The 18,848-nt window shown below is 43.4% G+C and overlaps 1 protein-coding gene across 1 annotated transcript in view; it reads left to right on the top strand.

Annotated features, from left to right (window-relative positions):
* LOC120029486 (Na(+)/H(+) exchange regulatory cofactor NHE-RF1-like) overlaps positions 1-18,848 on the top strand; it is a 31,135-nt gene extending 12,287 nt beyond the window's left edge. Inside the window, exons 2-6 of the mRNA XM_038974726.1 lie at positions 9,531-9,701; positions 10,671-10,824; positions 15,154-15,203; positions 16,919-17,029; positions 17,415-18,848. Coding sequence (XP_038830654.1) covers positions 9,531-9,701; positions 10,671-10,824; positions 15,154-15,203; positions 16,919-17,029; positions 17,415-17,567 — 639 coding nt within the window. The 3' untranslated portion in view covers positions 17,568-18,848. The remainder of the gene's footprint in view (positions 1-9,530; positions 9,702-10,670; positions 10,825-15,153; positions 15,204-16,918; positions 17,030-17,414) is intronic.

The raw sequence follows: 18,848 nt of genomic DNA, 5'->3' as shown, positions 1-18,848 counted from the left end.
GACCAGAGCAGAGGTGAAAGGCCCTTTTATAACCAACAGCACTGCTCTGTTCACATTCAATCAACCATTATCCCATGCCCCACACCTGTCTCCTATCTAAAAGGATAGAGACACACACATACACCCAGTCCTCCACACCTGCCACAGCCATCTGTTTGTCCGCCCGTCAGATGCGTTGATGCTGACTCACTATTCATGTTCAAACACAGGCCCAATCTTTGCTCTATAATGAGATGTTATCAGCTGCTGTCAGATAAGATGTTTTTGGATGACCGACTGCTGTGTCTAGTTCCTGTGTTCATCCAGTGTGTTGCAATATTGTTGGTGAAGCTAGGATCTTCCTTTGGGTGACCCCCAAATGGCACCCTGTTACCTCCAGTGCCCTAGTTAAAAGTAGTGCACTATATAGGGAATAGGATGCCATTTGGGATGAAAGCTGTGTCTTAACTTGACCCTGTAACTAGTCTACTGCTATCAGCCCATCTCTCTTCAGCCGGTCCTGTGTTGACAGGTCTGAATGAATTTGCAGCGCTAGCTGTTTCTCCAGTTGATGATTATCTCTGGGTGGCTGTGCAGCTCTAAGTTCAAGGGTTTCACACAAACTCTTACCTGGTAAAAATAAGGGTGAAATATATATTTTACATTTCAGACTCCAATAAAACACTCTCATTCTTCAAGCATGGACTAAATGTTTTGGTTTACTCTAATGCCACTAGATATCCGTTTCTTCTTCAACAATGGTACAGCGATAAAGACACATTGAAAACTGTAGAATCCCCCAACGAGGACCGCAAGCCTTAGCCACCAGGACCATTCCAAGGAAGCAGGAGTGGAAAATATTTTTGGCATCTGTTTTTGTAATTCTCACATAGAAACTTCATTGAGAGGAAGGATGTTTGTAATGATTTTTATATTTTGTATGGCAAATTTTTTTTGGAGGGGGGGTCTCCCAAGTGGTGCAGCGGTCTAGAGGCGTCACCTACAGACCCGGGTTCGATCCCGGGCTGTGTCTCAGCTGGCCCTGACCGAGTGACACATGAGGCGGCGCACATTAATGGACCTAGGGTTGTCCGGATTAGGGGAGGGTTTGGCCGGCCGGGATGTCCTTGTCCCATTGCGCTCTAGCGACTCGTTGTGGGGGTCACCAGTTATGGGGGTCGCCATTGGTGCGGCTGGCTTCCGGGTTAAGCGAGCAGTGTGTCAAGATGCAGTGCGGCTTGGCAATGTCGTGTTTTGGATAACGCATGGCTCTCAATCTTCTCCTCTACCGAGTCTGTACGGGAGTTGCAGCGATGGAAAAGACTAACTACCAATTTGGATATCACAATCTTTCTGTAGTGAGCAGTAAAAACATTAACCTTTGAGATGCAGGACCAAGGAATGTTATGTCAGAAAGTCCAATTTTTACAGGCTTTTAGTTTCCACATGTAAGCTAGGCGGTGCTATGCAGATATGCTAATCTTTATTAGTAAGGATAAGGTAGTTGCGTGTGCACACGCCCATTAGTATTATGAAGACTCCGTGCCACAATAAGGGAATTGAGGTTGTCATTTTGACAGCCTCCAAGACTTCCTGTTAGCAGTAGGTCTACTACCTTACCCAATATTTCCTCTGCGGTTGAGAGAGAGCGAGATACAAATTCCATCTAGACACTGTTGCTCTAGAGCACACAAAACTATACATGCCTTGGCCTAAACATCAGCGACACAGCTACCTTCCACAAAGCTGTGAACGAGCTAAGACAAGGGAAGAAAACACACAATGGGACAGATGCCAAATTGAGACTGCATGCAGAATTCAGAAAAATATCCCCTGTGTACAACGGAAAACACCAAATAAGGCATGCAGAGCAGAATTAGGCCGATACCCGCTAATTATCAAAATCCAGAAAAGAGCCCTTCAATTCTACAACCACCTAAAAGGAAGCGATTCCCAAACCTTCCATAACAAAGCCATCACCTACAGAAAGACAAACCTGGAGAAGAGTCCCCTAAGCAAGCTGGTCCTGGAGCTCTGTTCACAAACCCCACAGAGCCCCAGGACAGCAACACAATTAGACCCAACTAAATCATAAGAAAGCAAAAAGATAATTACTTGACACATTGGAAAGAATTATAAAAAAAAAAGCAAACTAGAAGGCGCTTTGGCCCTAAATACCTGACCACTGTGACTGACCCAAACTTAAGGAAATCTTTGACTATGTATAGACTCAGTGAGCATAGGCTTGCTATTGAGAAAGGCCGTTGTTGGCAGACCTGGCTCTCAAGAGAACACAGGCTATGTGCACACTGCCCACAAAATGAGGTGGAAACTGAACCGCACTTCCTAACCTCCTGCCCAATGTATGACCATATTATTTCTTTTAATTTAACCTTTATTTAACTAGGCAAGTCAGTTAAGAACACATTCTTATTTACAATGACAGCCTACCCTGGCCAAACCCGGAGGACGCTGGGCCAATTGTGCGCCGCCCTATGGGACTCCCAATCACAGCCTGTCGAGATGCAGTGCCTTAGACCGCTGCGCCACTCGGGAGGATCCCCCTCAGATTACACAGACCTACAAAGAATTTGAAAACACTAATTGAATTGACACACAAAACAACACCGGATTCAAAAAAAATTTTTTTTCAATTATTATACAAAATTCTTGCAACCAATAGAATGTTATATACATGGGGGATACAATCTTCCCAGCTCTGCAGATTTTGCTCCGAGGAGGCAGTCATTAGATCATTTATTTTGGTATTGTTCATATGTGCTTGTTTTTTGGTCACAGGTCCAGGAATGGCTAAAGAATTGCAACATTTGCCTAGAACTAATGCTGCAGATAGCAATACTGGGTGATTGGAAAAGTCATAGTCAATCAATAATATAATAATTATTTTAGCAAAAATGTTTCTTTTAATTTACAATCTGTAGAAGCTATGAGAATAGAAAGGTTCAGTACTTTTGTGAAGCATCACAGCACAGTTGAAAAAAATATATGGCAAATAGAAATCCAAAATGGATGATATTGAGAGATAGATGGGAGGGGTTGAATGGAGCCTGAAGGGTGGGACTAATAACAAGATAACCAATGTAAAACATACGGGGTCTGTAAAATGTATATAGGTTCAGAACTTTTGTGAAATAGCACAGTTACAAATAGAAATCAAACTGGATGGACGTCAGAAATAGAGGAAAGACTAAAAACAAACTAAATATAATTATTGTAAAATGTGTGTAATATGTATAAACTGAAGGTAGAAGCCTAAGTGTTATTGTTTTAGTTTACTCCAATTGGGGGAGGGGTGGTGGGGAATAATAAAGGTATATTCTAACAAAAGATGTATGTGTATATGGATATAAACTCAGCAAAAAAAGAAAAGTCCTCTCACTGTCAACTGTGTTTATTTTAAGCCAACTTAACATGTGTAAATATTTGTATGAACATAAGATTCAACAACTGAGACATACACTGAACAAGTTTCACAGACATGTGACTAACAGAAATGGAATAATGTGTCCCAGAACGAAGGGGGGGGGTCAAAATCAAAAGTAACAGTCAGTATCTGGTGTGGCCACCAGCTGCATTAAGTACTGCAGTGCATCTCCTCCTCATGGACAATACTAGATTTGCCAATTCTTGCTGTGAGATGTTACCCCACTCTTCCAAGGCATCTGCAAGTTCCCAGACATTTCTGGGGGGAATGGCCCTAGCCCTCACCCTCTGATCCAACAGGTCCCAGACATACTCAATGGGATTGAGATCCGGGCTCTTCGCTGGCCATGGCAGAACACTGACATTCCTGTCTTGCAGGAAATCACGCACAGAACGAGCAGCATGGGTGGTGGCATTGTCATGCTGGAGGGTCATGTCAGGATGAGCCTGCAGGAAGGGTACCACATGAGGGAGGAGGATGTCTTCCCTGTAACTCAGTGTTGAGATGCCTGCAATGACAACAAGCTCAGTCCGATGATGCTGTGACACACCGCCCCAGACCATGACGGACCCTCCACCTCCAAATCAATCCCGCTCCAGAGTACAGGCCTCGGTGTAACGCTCATTCCTTCGACGATAAATGCGAATCCGACCATCACCCCTGGTGAGACAAAACCGCGACTCATCAGTGAAGAGCACTTTTTGCCAGTCCTGTCTGGTCCAGCGACGGTGGGTTTGTGCCCATAAGTGACGTTGTTGCCGGTGATGTCTGGTGAGGACCTGCCTTACAACAGGCCTACAAGCCCTCAGTCCAGCCTCTCTTTTGGTGTTTTTCAGAGTTGGTAGAAAGGCCTTTTTAGTGTCCTAAGTTTTCATAACTATGACCTTAATTGCCTACCGTCTGTAAGCTGTTAGTGTCTTAACGACCGTCCCACAGGTGCATGTTTATTGAACAAGCATGGGAAACAGTGTTTAAACACTTTACAATGAAGATCTGTGAAGTTATTTGGATTTTTACAAATTATCTTTGAAAGACTGGGTCCTGAAAAAGGGACGTTTCTTTTTTTGCTGAGTTTATATATTTACCCCAAGAATATATGGGGGATTGGAAATGATGCAGACAATTACATTGATGGAAGCAACAATCAATCCTCAATATTAAAGCCGATCCACCCCTTAAAAAAATTATAATTTGAAAACAAACCCAATTTTCATTAACTCCCATATCGAATGGGTGAAATACCAGTGTGCCATCACAGCAGCAAGATTTGTGACTTGTTGCCACTTATTTTTCCTTTTGTACTTTAACTATTTGCACATACAATGACATTTGAAATGTCTTTATTCTTTTGGAACTTTTGTGAGTGTAATGTTTTACTGTTCATTTTTTGTTGTTGATTGCACTTGTTTATTATCAACTTCACTTGCTTTGGCAATGTTAACATGTGTTTCCAATGGGGGGGAGAGGGAGAATGGTTCTCCTTCTGGCAGTGTAACACACACACACACACTCTCACACACACTCTTGACGTGTGGCAGATGGTAGTTATGGTCTCCTTATTCAAGGGGTGGGTCTAATCCTGAATGCAAACAGTAAACATTACACTCACAAAAGTTCCAAAATAATAAAATACATTTCAAATGGGATTAACTTCATTCCAGCCTGTGTCTATTCCACAAGTTACCACCGGCTAAATTCTATGATGTTAAAATGCCTATTTACTCTGTTCCAGTCTCAGCTTCAGCAAACAGCACGACAGCCCTTTCAGAACCAGGTCAAATACAGAGGGAGAGACGGGGATCTGTCCCAAATGCCATCCTATTCCCTATATAGTGGACTACTTTTGACCAGAGCCCTATGGCAATATATAGGGAATAGGGTGCCATTTGGGATGTAGTGAGACAGAGTGACAGTCATACTACTGCAGCTGCTGGTGGGTTGAGTGCTTAGAGCTCGCTGCTCTGTAACTGCTGCATTTTAAAGCTTCAACAAAATACTTGAAGCTGAATGAGTACTTTAATAGACAAGCGGTTGTTTTGGATGCTTTGAGCTGTGCCGTTTAAGTCGGCACTACTAGTGTTGCCACAGCTCAAAACAAACCGCTCAAATCACCCCCAAAACATCAATCCATTTATAACTGCTTGTCTATCAAAGATTGAGAGTCTATGCTGTGGCTGCAGCTGGCTGAGGAAACCACCCTCATAGTGTTTTGAGTGCAGATTTTTGCTGTGACAGCGGCTGGCTGGGGATCAGGGGCTCAGGCCTCTCCGTCTCCCCAGGACAAAGCTTCTCATTGTCAGCCTGCCTGGCCTCCCAGTCCCCCTGAGGACGATCTGGGATTGGAGATGGGCGTAGTGACGGACACCAGCAGGATGTGTGAGGGGGGGGGGTATATCATTGTGCTCCTCCTGTGTCGGGCTGGTTCTCTCTTCTCCTTCTGGTTCATAGGCTGGTTCTCTCGGTTCTCCTTCTGGTTCATAGGCTGGTTCTCTCCCTGTTGTGCTTGTATTAACTGGAGACCTTAGATGGCCCTCAGTGCTTCCTTCTCTCTCTGTGTGTGGTGTGCGTGTGCATACTATTTGTGTCTCCCACATTAAAAATCATGTTTGTTTGACATCATTACTGTTGACATGTTCATGTTGACACTTGACAGTCAGGAATGTGAGATTGTCCTGGCCTCCATCCATTGTACTATGAGTTGTAATAGTTTAATGTACCATTCAGTACTGAAGCTGTCATTCTGCCTGGGTTGATCATCCTCAACAGTCAATGGTTATGAAGCCATGTGTGAATCAATGAAACGCTCAATAAGGACCTTCCATGTTCATCCCAGCCAGAAACAACTCTGCACTGACCATTTAGGATATTAAACCAATCATATTCTGCGGCTGACTCTCAAACTGACCCCTATTTCCAATATAGTGCACTACTTGTGACCAGGGCCCATAATGAATAGGGTGTCATTTGGGAGGCAGGATCTGATTCATATAAACTGGGTTTATTTTCTGCAAGCAAGTTTTCTACAGCAGGGAGACACACCACATGGGTGGACGTTCTGGATGCAAAGGTTGCTCTTAAGGTTGGTAACAGATAATTATTAACAGGTGACTAACGATTACAGAGCGACAATCTCTGGAACAGCCCTTTTTATCAGTGAGGAGGAGTACTTTTTATATGATGTTTGTTATCTATCATTACTGTCGTATGCAAAATAGATACAGGTCATAAAGTCTCTCCACCTTTACAGCATCTTATCTGTTCCGTTAGTTATGACTTTTTTTTTTTATTCCCCAAAACGTTTTGTCCTCAACCTGGCTCAATAAATGTACATTTCCTGTCTTCCCCTGCTATTCTCATTAGTGTTGAACCATAGCACAGCCATATACATTTAGAGAATTGTTGCTAACTTGGAATTCTAATGGACGACATATTGGTATCAAAAGTTCCAAGAACAATTGCAGAACAATTGCAGTCTGGTTCTGAATGGGAATATTTTGCATAGAGGGTTTGGTTGGTGCCAACATGGAGGTTAGGTTTGCAACCTCTCTCTGACTGTGCTGTTAACCTCATTCCCTTTCCTGCTACTGCACTCCTATGTAGCTGTTAGCCTGTCTCCACCTCTAGTGGGATTAAATGCTTAGTCTAGCGTATGACCACTCCTGGATTAGCCCGTTACACTGAACACCAGTCCAGAGCCCAGCTAGACTCTCTAGGAAGCCTTGTCACTGACTTGAGACAGAGTTTAACGGACGCTCGCACACAACCCAAGCCACACAGTTGTGTTTTTGTAATATATATATATATTTTTTTACCAGGCAGGTCAATTAAGAACAAATTCTTCTTTACAATCACAGCCTGGAGTCTGAACTGCTCCTCTTAGATACAGTATTATCCTACTGTTCATATTCATAGAACTATAGTATGTAGAAGCAAGTATGGAGCTTGGAGGTAGGGTTGCCAACTTTCTCACTACCAAATAAGGGACAAAAGGTGGCGTGCTGGTGCACGGTGCCACGGCAGTGTGGGTATGGTGTTGTGTGAATGAATATACACTATATTCTTATTTAATTGGAAAGACAAAACATTCTTATATTCCGTTTAGTCTATAGCTTTACTAAAACTGTATCATTATGTAAACTTATGTGAATAAACATCAAAATAAATGATCAAAGAAATCACAATTTGGAACTTTGCAGCAAAAAAAAAAAAAACATTTCAAATGCAAAAGAGGTAAAGAGGGGCATGAATCACTCCCCAAGTCTACTTTTCCCATGTATATTTATGCTGCTCTTGACTGATCCAAGCTGGTTTTTTTGCATAGCCAGAGAAGTCCTTCCATGACATGTCACAGTTCAGATATTTGAAGTTAATTTTTGATCAGCTCTGTGCTGCATCTGTTTCTTGAGTCTGACCATTTAATGGTCATCAGAGAAAATCCTGTCTACAAAGGCATTTGAGCCTGGCACACTGAGGACAAGTTGGCTTTCCCTTGGTTTTGGAAAACTGCCACCCACTTCTCACTGGTGGATTTTGTGGTATCCTGTCTGGCTTTCTGTATTTCCTCTTGGCTAACACACAACTCTTCAGTGTTGGTCCATACTGACTGTCTCTGTCATTTTGAGGGCAACCATCACCTGCTCCAGGTCAGTGAAGGAGAGCTCCTCAGAGGTCGACTGGTTTCAGTTCCACCATTACATTTTCTGGTGAGAAATCAAACCACTTGTCAATATATGTAATGACAGTGTCATAGAACGTCACAATGTCCTGTTGCTGCTTGGACCTTTGTGCTGACAATTGTTTGTCCATCAGCTGCTTGGTATGGTATCCAAAAAAGTTGTCCCGTTTCCACTGAAGCATCTTCATTTTCAACTTTTGGACTTTTGCAGAGTGTTGTTTCCTCCAGCTTTTTATGAGTTGGTCAAAAACACACCCCACGTTGTGGAAAAAGCACAGATAAATCTCAGCAGCTTCTGTTTATTCTTCATACTAAAAAAAAAATCTTCAGCGCCACAGGACAGGTCTCCCCAAGGGCCCTGAAGTATGACGTAAGAGCTGGCCAGCTTTGGCAGGAGACGGTCGACAGCTGGATGTAGAGCGAGCCATCGTGTGCAAACATGTCTCAGAACTTCACACACTCCATCAGACACAGAGAAATATCTCACGCACGTTGGAAACGGCCTTCTTGTGCATTTCTGTGGTTGCACGCTGAGTTAAGTTATTCTCCCCTCCATGGCCAATTGAGAATTCCCGACGGCATAAAGTACAGAAAGCTTTTGTCGAGTCACCACTGACGGGCTGAACACACGTCTTTTTTGCTTCCCGTTGTTTGTTGTAGCTGCACAGTCTTTTCTTTCTTTCTTTGTTGTTGCATGTTTTATCCATATTTCCTTGATATGCCAAACCGACTGAACAACAACAGAAATTACTTTGCAGGAATTGGCACGTTTACGCTATACTGTGATTGGATGAATATACGGGACAAGTGAGGTCCCGTATGGGACTAACCAATATAAGGGACATCCCGGCTAATACTAACTGTTGGCAACCCTACTTGGAAGAGCTATAGTGTTCTTAGAGAAACTGAAGTATGCTTGCTTGGTGAGTATTTAGTAACAGCAGTGCACTAGGTCCAATAGCTTCATGTCCTTTTCCCCTTGCTAGCCGTCTCTATGTTCCACATTTGCACTAATAAAACAACACAGGGCGACGTTTTAATTGTCCCAGCTCCCTGTTTCTGGTGTAAACCTGTCATGGAGTGTTCTCTAATTCACTGAGAACAGGAACATTGCCTATTTCTCTCTTGGTCTTTGGATGGTTGTTGAACGCTAGAATCCAGGCTGTCTTGATCTCTGTCACACTAATGGTATTATAACTTCATTTTATATCCATTCCTTGTCAACTGTTGCTTTAAATGTGGAATTAGTGCTAATTTTTCTCTTTGTGATGAGCAATCTGCTATTTCACTCTTTGTAGAGGTATAGATCTGCTCACTCCATGTAACAGAGTGGATATGTGCTGAACGAGACATGCTTTCTCTGTCTCTCTCTTGCTGTCTCACTCTCTCTAGGCATAGATATGTGCTTAACTAGATCTGTTTTCTCTGTAGGACTCGAAGGCAGAGCTGCGTCCTCGTCTGTGCTCGATGAAGAAGGGTGTGACGGGCTATGGCTTCAACTTGCACAGTGAGAAGTCTAAACCAGGCCAGTACATTAGAGCTGTGGACGAGGAATCTCCTGCTGACAAGGCTGGCCTCAAACCGCAGGACAAGATAGTACAGGTACGTATGTCTTTACTGTACAAACAGAGACTCTGTACAGGATGTTTTTATAAAGCCAACTACTCAGCAGCACATCCCTGAACCATATTAGCAATGCAGGGCAATATTCTTCTGGTACTGTTTGTCTTCACCTTTATCAACTTGTACAGACATGTCTTCTCTATTGTACAGATAGTATGCAAGGCATCGATATGACAATCAGACAGTTGTGCTGTTCTTGAGGATGAATGTGTGTGTTGTAATCTCATTACATCAGTGGCAGAGTGGGAATGGTAATCAGTACTGGGATTAGGTAATGCACTGTTGGGAAGTGAGTTTGTGTGCGGGAGAGAGGGGGGGAGGGAGAGAACGAGAGACACAAAAACAGAGGGTTTTTCAAGGCCAGTTCTGTTAGTGTGAAGGGGAAACAGTCCTTGATACTGTTGTTTTTCGGGCCCTAGGTCCCCATGTCGTAATACGACCACTGTCTGTCTCTGATGTGAATTACACTCCAATTACACTGACTTCAAACAGTGTCTGACAAAGGTCAAGGCTGTAAGTCTAACTAATGCTTTATACTCACCAGGGAAACGTTTGTGAGCTACCGTTCTTAGGTATGGGGTACACACACACACACACACACACAGACTGGGTTCAGGGATAGAGTGTAGAAGGACTCTGCTCTGTTGTGTGATCACTATGGAAGTCTGTGAGAGAGATTGAATTGATTCCAAACGATATTCCCACCTCTGACTTTCTCCCGTTGGAATTCAACAGGCAGCACTTAGTCCTATAGCAGTGGGTAGTTCCTACTAGGGTGCTTCCTACAGCGTCCCTAACCGTTTAATTCAGTTTAAACTTCCAATAGATGACCACCCATAACAACTATATTGTCTCACTGTTCTGTGATCATGGTGAATGTACTGGACAGCTGTACTTAAAAAAAAAAACTTTCTGTCTCTCTCTCTTTGTCTCTCTGTCTCTAACCAGGTTAACAGTATGTCAGTAGTAGGGATGCAGCACAGTGAGGTGGTGGCAGCCATCAAGGCTGGGGGAGATGAGACCAGTCTACTGGTGGTGGATCGTGAAACAGAAGCTTTCTTCAACAGCTGCAACGTCATTCCTACTGAGGCCCACCTCACAGGTACACAAACACACTACCTCATTGGAAAAACACTGGTCGGGCAGATTCCTGTGAATCCTTCGGTCATTTGGTCATAGATTAGTTCAGTAGAAATTTACTAGGAAGGATTAAGAAAGTGATGGACTTCCATGTAAGTACTACTTGTCGTCAAGTAGTACTATCGCTCTCCAAACGTACACACAGTGGCCTTGTTGAAGTTAATGATTAAACTGAAGTTGGGGGTGGAGGACTAGCTGGCTGGCCATAGTCCCAGTCGGTATTAGATAGAACATTGCGGCCCGCTTGTGGCGAAAAACCTGTGGTTACCTAGGTTACACCATTGGCTCACAGCAAAAACTTCACCTTTTTCAAACACAGTTTTCTTGTTTGTTTGATTTTGGTCAATTACAAAACTACATTTGAAGAAAAGTAAAACATGTCTAAAGATTACTTTTCAGAATTGCCTGCTCCAGGGCGTTCTCACTACTTAGATTATTTTAATATTGTAGAGGTCACCAATCTTTTGAGTCAAGGTCACTTTCGTAGTCAAAAAGCAAGCTGAGATCTAACGCTCAGAATTGTTTCAAAACATGACTTAAATGTACCATTAACCTAATAAAAATACTTCTGTAGGAATGAGGTTTGTGCAGCAGGCCTAATACATTATCACATCATATTGGCTATATGCCTGGCCTGCCAATATTGTTATTCTCAGGGAGAGAGCAGCAGAGGATCCACCTCTCACGATCCCTGCTCTCTCCTTCCTTTCCTCTGGTACACTGACCAGAGAGAGGGGACACTGTCTTCCACCTGATGGCGAAAAAAAAGAGTCGCACCGCATCTGGCTCATGCACAAATTCATGTTGTTCCTATGACCAGAGAAAGTGAAATATTCCTCGATATTAAAAATAGACACGACCAGCTGCTAATAATAATAAAAACACGATGGACTTGGCTTCTCATTCATTGCAGCTGCAGTGTGAGGGGAAGTAGGGAGAAGCACGTTTTATAATAGTGTTGACTAAAAACTGTTGAGTGCTGAATACAATAATAAAGATATGAACTCACTCAAACAGCAGCTCTTCGCTGTATTCTTTGACAATCTCTCTCTGGTCAAGGTTTTAAAAGTTTATGAAATCTCACGTGGGCTAGTATCAAATTTAGCTGGAGTCGTGAAAGCTGTAGGCATGGTGATTTGAGCTATCCGACTGGCCAGCGCAGTAGGCAGCACTCGATTTAGCAACAGATCTCCCAGTCCGCTGGGTAGTCAGTTTGTCTTTTCAGACAGATGAAATGGGAACACTTGGTGCGCAGGGCTTCTGAGTCAAGTGCATCTACCGCCAACAGCACAACACAAATCACATCAAAAAGGAGTGAAAGCCTTTGTTGGCTTTTCTATAGAAATGTTTGGTGATCGACTAGAAGATCAATCGGTTGGTGACCATGGCTTCCCTCATGCCCCGTTTCATGACGGCGCTAGCAGCCACGTGAGTGAGTACTAGCTAGCTACTGACTGGAACATTAAGGTAGCCAAGACCAACAACACAAACAAATGGACAATAAAGTGAGTAGAATTACAAGACTATACTAAACAAGTTTATATGCCTTACCTGTGGTGAAATGGTTTCCATACACATAATAGCTATGTGATGTAGCCTACTTGGACACTGAGTCCCCACTCTCCCACATCAAATAACCTGAAGCCACAGACTCTTCTCGCTGGCTCTATTTCCATACATAGGAGTATTACGAACCGTAGTTTGGAATTTCTGACCTGGTTACTGTAAGATTCATATGTGTAAACATATGAACAACAGCTTTTCGCCATGTTTTGTTATTTCTGTACAACGAAGGTGGCTCTTTTACAATGTGGGTCAACGGGGAAAGAATGTTTTGTTTTCCCCAATTTGTGGTCGACAGGAATCCCATATTATTACGTGAATATCGACTCGGACTATCAGAACTAGACCAAGCCAATAGCCTTCTCTTTTAAGATGAAGTCATAGCAACAGTATTCATGGTGACAGCTGGGGTGTGGAGGATGCAAAAGTCCCTTAAGATCTGGGACAGAAGAGTCAGGCACTAAAGTCAAACCCTTTATTCAAATTAATTACATTTTCTCAGTACTAACTAGTCTGATTAGTCAACAATAACACTGACAGCATACAGGACAGAAAAGGACTGTGATTCCAATGAAGTACTACACTATATGACCAAAAGTATGTGGACACCTGCTCGTTGAACATCTCATTCCAAAATCATGGGCATTAATATTGAGTTGGTCCCCCCTTTGCAGTCTGCACTCTTCTGGGAAGGCTTTCCACTAGATGTTGGAACATTAATGCAGGGATTTGCTTCCATTCAGCCACGAGCATTAGTGAGGTCACGCACTGATGTTGGGGCGATTTAGGCCTGGATCGTTTTCGGTGTTCCAATTCATCCTGAAGGTGTTCAGGTCAGGGCTCTGTGCAGGCCAGTCAAGTTCTTCCACACCAATCTCGAAAACCATTTCTGTATGGATCTCGCTTTGTGCACAGAGGCATTGTCATGCGTTAACAGGAAAGGGCCGTTGTCATGAAGTTGGAACCACTGAATCGTCTAGAATGTCATTGTATGCTCTAGAGTTAAGTATTCCCTTCACTGGAACTAAGGGGCCCGAACCATGAAAAACAGCCCCAGAGCATTATTCTTCCTCCACCAAACTTTAGTTGGCACTATGCATTCCGGCAGGTTGCGTTCTCCTGGCATCCGCCACACCCAGATTCGTCCGTCGGACTACCAGATGGTGAAGTGTGATTCATCACTCCAGAGAACGTGTTTCCACTGGTCCAGAGTCCAATGGCGGCGAGCTTTACACCACTCCAGCTGACGCTTGGCATAGCGCATGGTGATCTTAGGCTTGTGTGCTGCTGCTTTGCCATGGAAACCCATTTTCATGAAGCTCCCGACGAACAGTTTTTGTGCTGACGTTGCTTCCAGAAGCAGTTTGGAGTGAGTGTTGCAACCGAGGACAGACTATTTTTATGCCCGATGCGCTTCAGCACTCAGTGGTCCCGTTCTGTGAGCTTGTGTGGCCTACCACTTCGCGGCTGAGCGGTAGTTGCTCCCAGACGTTTCCACTTCACAATAGCAGCACTTACAGTTGACCGGGACAGCTCTAGCAGAGCAGACATTTTACGAACTGACTTGTTGGAAAGGTGGCATCCTATGACGGTGCCACGTTGAAAGTCACTGAGCTCTTCAGTAAAGCCATTCTACTGCCAATGTTTGTCTATGGAGATTGCATGGCTGTGTGCTCGATTTTATACACCTGCCAGCAACGGGTGTGACTGAAATGGCAGAATCCACTAATTTGAAGGGGTGTCCATATACAAAACCAGTCTCAATGTCAACAGTGAAGAGGCGATTCCAGGATGCTGGCCTTCTAGGCAGAGTTCCTCTGTCCAATGTCTGTGTTCTTTTGCCCATCTTAATCTTTTATTTTTATTGGCCAGTCTGAGATATGGCTTTTTCTTTGCAACTCTGCCTAGAAGGCCAGCATCCCGGAGTCGCCCCTTCACTGTTAACGTTGAGACTCGTGTTTTGCGGGTACTATTTAATGAAGCTGCCAGTTGAGGACTTGTGAGGCGTCTGTTTCTCAAACTAGACACTCCTCTTGCTCAGTTGTGCACCGGGGCATCCCACTCCTCTTTCTATTCTGGTTAGAGCCAATTTGCGCTGTTCTGTGAAGGGAGTAGTACACAGCGTTGTACGAGATCTTCAGTTTCTTGGAAATTTCTCGCATGTAATTGCCCTCATTTCTCAAAACAAGAATAGACTGACAAGTTTCAGAAGAAAGGTCTTTGTTTCCGGCCATTTTGAGCCTGTAATCGAACCCACAAATGCTGACAATCCAGATACTCAACTAGTCTTAAAGAAGTCCTGTTTTTTTGCTTCTTTAATCAGGACAACAGTTTTCAGCTGTGCTAACATAATTGCAAAATGCTTTTCTAATGATCAATTAGCCTTATAAAATGATCAACTTGGATTAGCTAACACAACGTCCCATTGGAACACAAGAGTGATGGTTGCTGATAATGGGCCTCTGTACGCCTATGTAGATGTTCCATAAAGAAAATAAGCAGTTTCCAGCTACAATAGTCATTTACAACATTAACAATGTCTACACTGTATTTCTGATCAATTTGATGTTAATGGACAAAAAAATGTCTAAGTGACCCCAAACTTTTGAACGGTTCTGTGTGTGTGTGTGTATCCGCCTAATGTCACCATTCCTTATCCACAATGGTGACTCAACTATTGTTCCACTGAACCGGTCAGCTGATTTGGCTTTTCGTCTGTTTCCTCTAGGACCTCTTCCTGAACCTGTGTCCAATGGAGGAGCAAAAGAAGAAGAGGAGGTGAGGGGGTGCTTCTCCCAGGCTCTTATCACCAAAGTGGACATTCCTGGATAGAGATTAGGACGGTTCTCCTGGAAAACTTTCCTCAACAATCACTCATCCTAGACCAAATGTTCTTTCTCTCGCTCTGCCTTACACATTCACATGATTCAAAGCTTGGCTCAAAGCTTTGAATATTGAATTGGTAAATCAGAAACCTAAAAAAGCCTTTGGCTAGATAAGATGGGGGTGTGGTAGTACCACTCACTATAATCATACCTCATTGAGAGCAGACCGATCTAAAGCAGTGACACTAACGCTGTGTCCCAAAATGGCACCCTGTCCCCTTTACCCATTGGGCTCTAGTCAAAAGTAGTGCACTTAATAGATAATGGGGTGCCATTTGGGATGCACATTAAGATTTGACCCTGGCTGACAAAGAAGCCATGACACCCTGGGAACAAGCCTAGGGGATTGGCAGCGACGATATCGTGGCTGACCCTGTCACCATGGTAACTGTCGGATCAGAGCGGTGGACAGTGGGCCAGTGTGCTCTCTCTCTCTCTCTGGGATTGGGAGCCTCTGTAATTCCTGAGGCGTGCTGGAGATTATGCTAATGAGATGAGATGGCTAACTATCCGACTATCCCACTAACTCAGGGCGACAGAGCTGAGAGTAGAGAACATACGCATTTTAATGTCTCTGAGCAGGTGATCAAATACAAATCACATTTTATTAGTCACAATGGCTGAATACAACAGGTGTAGATCTTACAATGATATGCTTACGAGACCCTAACCATCAATGCAGTTAAAAAATAAGAATAAGAAATAAAAGTAACAAGTAATTAAAGAGCAGCAGTAAAATAACAATAGCGAGACTATATACAGGGCGGTACCGGTACAGAGTCAATGTGCAGGGGGCACCGGTTAGTCGAGGTAATATGTACATGTAGGTGGAGTTAAAGTGACTATGCATAGATGACAACAGAGAGGGGTAGAAGCTGTTTAGAAGCCTCTTGGACCTAGACTTGGTGCTCCGGTACCACTTGCCGTGCGGTTGCAGAGAGAACAGTCTGACTCGGGTGGCTGGAGTCTTTGACAATTTTTAGGGCCTTCCGCTGACACCGCCTGGTATAGAGGTCCTGGATGGCAGGAAGCTTGGCCCCAGTGATGTACTGGGCCGTTTGCACTACCCTCTGTAGTGCCTTGCGGTCGGAGGCCGAGCAGTTGCCATACCAGACAGTGATGCAACCAGTCAGGATGCTCTCGATGGTGTAGCTGTAAAACCTTTTGAGGATTTGAGGACCCATGACAAATCTTTTCAGTCTCCTGAGGGGGAATAGGTTTTGTCGTGCCCTCTTCACAACTGTCTTGGTGTGCTTGGACAATGTTAGTTTGTTGGTGATGTGGACACCAAGGAACTTGAAGCTCTCAACCTGCTCCACTACAGCCCCGTCAATGAGAATGGGTGTCAATGTTCAGCAGCAAATAAAAGACTGCACAGTGATCAGTGTTGGTGTGCTGTCTCAGCCAGTTGATAGAATCACACAGGTTGCTGTGAGGTAGGGTACCACAAGGTGAATCCCGACCCCTAGTGGCCACAGTGATGATCACACCTACTGGTGATGGCCCTGATGTCAACGTACTGGTACTGTGTGTTTAGCTGATGTGTGTACAGTTGAACAGTAAGGTAAGCTGTGTTTTTTATAGTGTTTGTGTCTCTTATCTCTACAGCTGGATGGTAAGGTAGCAGTAAAGCCTAAGGTGTCTGTCAGTGCATCTACATCCAGCACCACCTCCACTGCCTCTCTACCAACATCTGCTGCCAGCACCCCTCCACCAGAGGTGTGTGTGTGTGTGTCTGTGTGTGAGTAGGGTGTTTTGAAAACCCAGTATAAGTGGAAGGATAAGTCGTCACTAATCATCAAGATAGTCATATTTTGTATCATATTTGAGTCTTATTATAATAATTCACATATCAAAGTTCCTGCTATCCTACATGACTTTATGGCCTCGAGGGGTATTTTGAAAACAGTATCAGTCATGTAGTTTTATAATTCAATTCTACAAATTTTGTTATGAGGTTGAGAGAAAATGTTGCCGTTTTAAAGCAAATTTCCTGCAATTCTACACATTTTGCCATTGCTTATGTAAATATTCTATCTGGAGAGGGTTTCCCGTGGCAGTTTTGCGTATGGAGTAATGCATAATGTTCTCTCTCTCTGTGTAGGTCCGGGTGCCTCCGGTTAAGGAGCCTAATGCGAGCCTCACCCTCAGCATGTCTCTAGCCCAGGCCAAGGAGAGAGCTCACCAGAAACGCTCATCCAAGAAGGCCCCTGCCATGGACTGGAGCAAGAGGAACGAACTCTTCAGTAACCTATAAATCACGTTTCCTTCCTCCTTTCTCTCGCTCTCTCTCAAGCAGACACACAATGTATGATGTGAACAGTGTTAATATTTTGTGATTTTCATGTGCTAATTGAGGGGTTTTCCACTTATTTTTTTTCAATTAAAAAAATATTATTTAACGCCACTCCTGCATAAGAAACAATGTAAAGATGGAAAAACAATGTATAGTTTCCATCTAGTAGAATGAAGAAATCAAAGATGATGGGATATATGGAAATAAGAAATGAATGTGTGTATCATGAAGGTGTGTTGAATCTTGTCAGTCTATCTGCAATCTGATTGGTTGCTATACTTCCTTATAGAATCACGAGCTAGCTAATAGCAAACTGGGAGTGATTGAGTTAAGATTAATCAAAACTTCTTTCCAGAGACTTTCATGTTTAGTACTTCTGCCTGAGCGCTGGATTCAATCCGTATGGTGGAAGATCCGAGTTATTTCTCAATTTAAAGTTAGTGAATTTTCCTGCATTCACAGTAAACGCTGTATACGTCGACTCAATCGGAAATGACCTTTACATTTGAACCTGGATCTTCTGCGATATGGATGAAACCCAGCCCTTAAGAATTCAGATTGTTAGTCATTCATGAGCAATACAAAACCATCGTCTGACCATTCATCGCTTAATGAGAGTTCGGGTTAGCAGATATCACTGACCACTGGTTTACTTTGTGGTGACGTTTTACTACCCTATCTTTTTGAAGATGTTGACATGTCAATTCTTAGACTGTAGAACTCATTCCGAATACATGAGATTCTCTGTTCTATAGGTGACAATCATTGTTGGTCACATTATGGTTAAAGGGACTGAGGTATGTGGTTCTAGATGTTAACCCAAAGTAAACTGTTGTTTAACTGTAAAGTTAACCTTCCAAACTGGTGTTCAATCACCACTATTGTAAAATCCTACGGTATTTTTATCGTTGTGATTCAACTTTTTTTTCCTTACTATGTCTCATTGTTATTAAAGGATGATGAAATTGTTTCTTCTAGATTTGTACATAACTCAAAATACAATTTCCCCATGTAATTTATGTCTTAAAGACTTTTCCAGAATCTCTCTGGGTTGAAGGGAGTGTTAGCCTACTGTCTATGTGGCAGTTAGCTCTGGTCCAAGGTGTTAGTCCAGTCAGTTAGCTCTGGTCCAGGGTGTTAGTGTATCAGGCTCTGGTCCTGGAGAGCTACTGGCTGTGTACGATACAAGGCCTGAGTTGTCAAATGTCTTGAGGATGACTGGTATAAATGTGGTATCAAACA

This window comes from Salvelinus namaycush, chromosome 35 (genome assembly GCF_016432855.1).
Source record: "Salvelinus namaycush isolate Seneca chromosome 35, SaNama_1.0, whole genome shotgun sequence".
In the NCBI taxonomy this organism is placed as follows: domain Eukaryota; kingdom Metazoa; phylum Chordata; class Actinopteri; order Salmoniformes; family Salmonidae; genus Salvelinus; species Salvelinus namaycush.
Note: the sequence above shows the minus strand (reverse complement) of the source record. Positions and strands in the feature narration are given on the sequence as shown.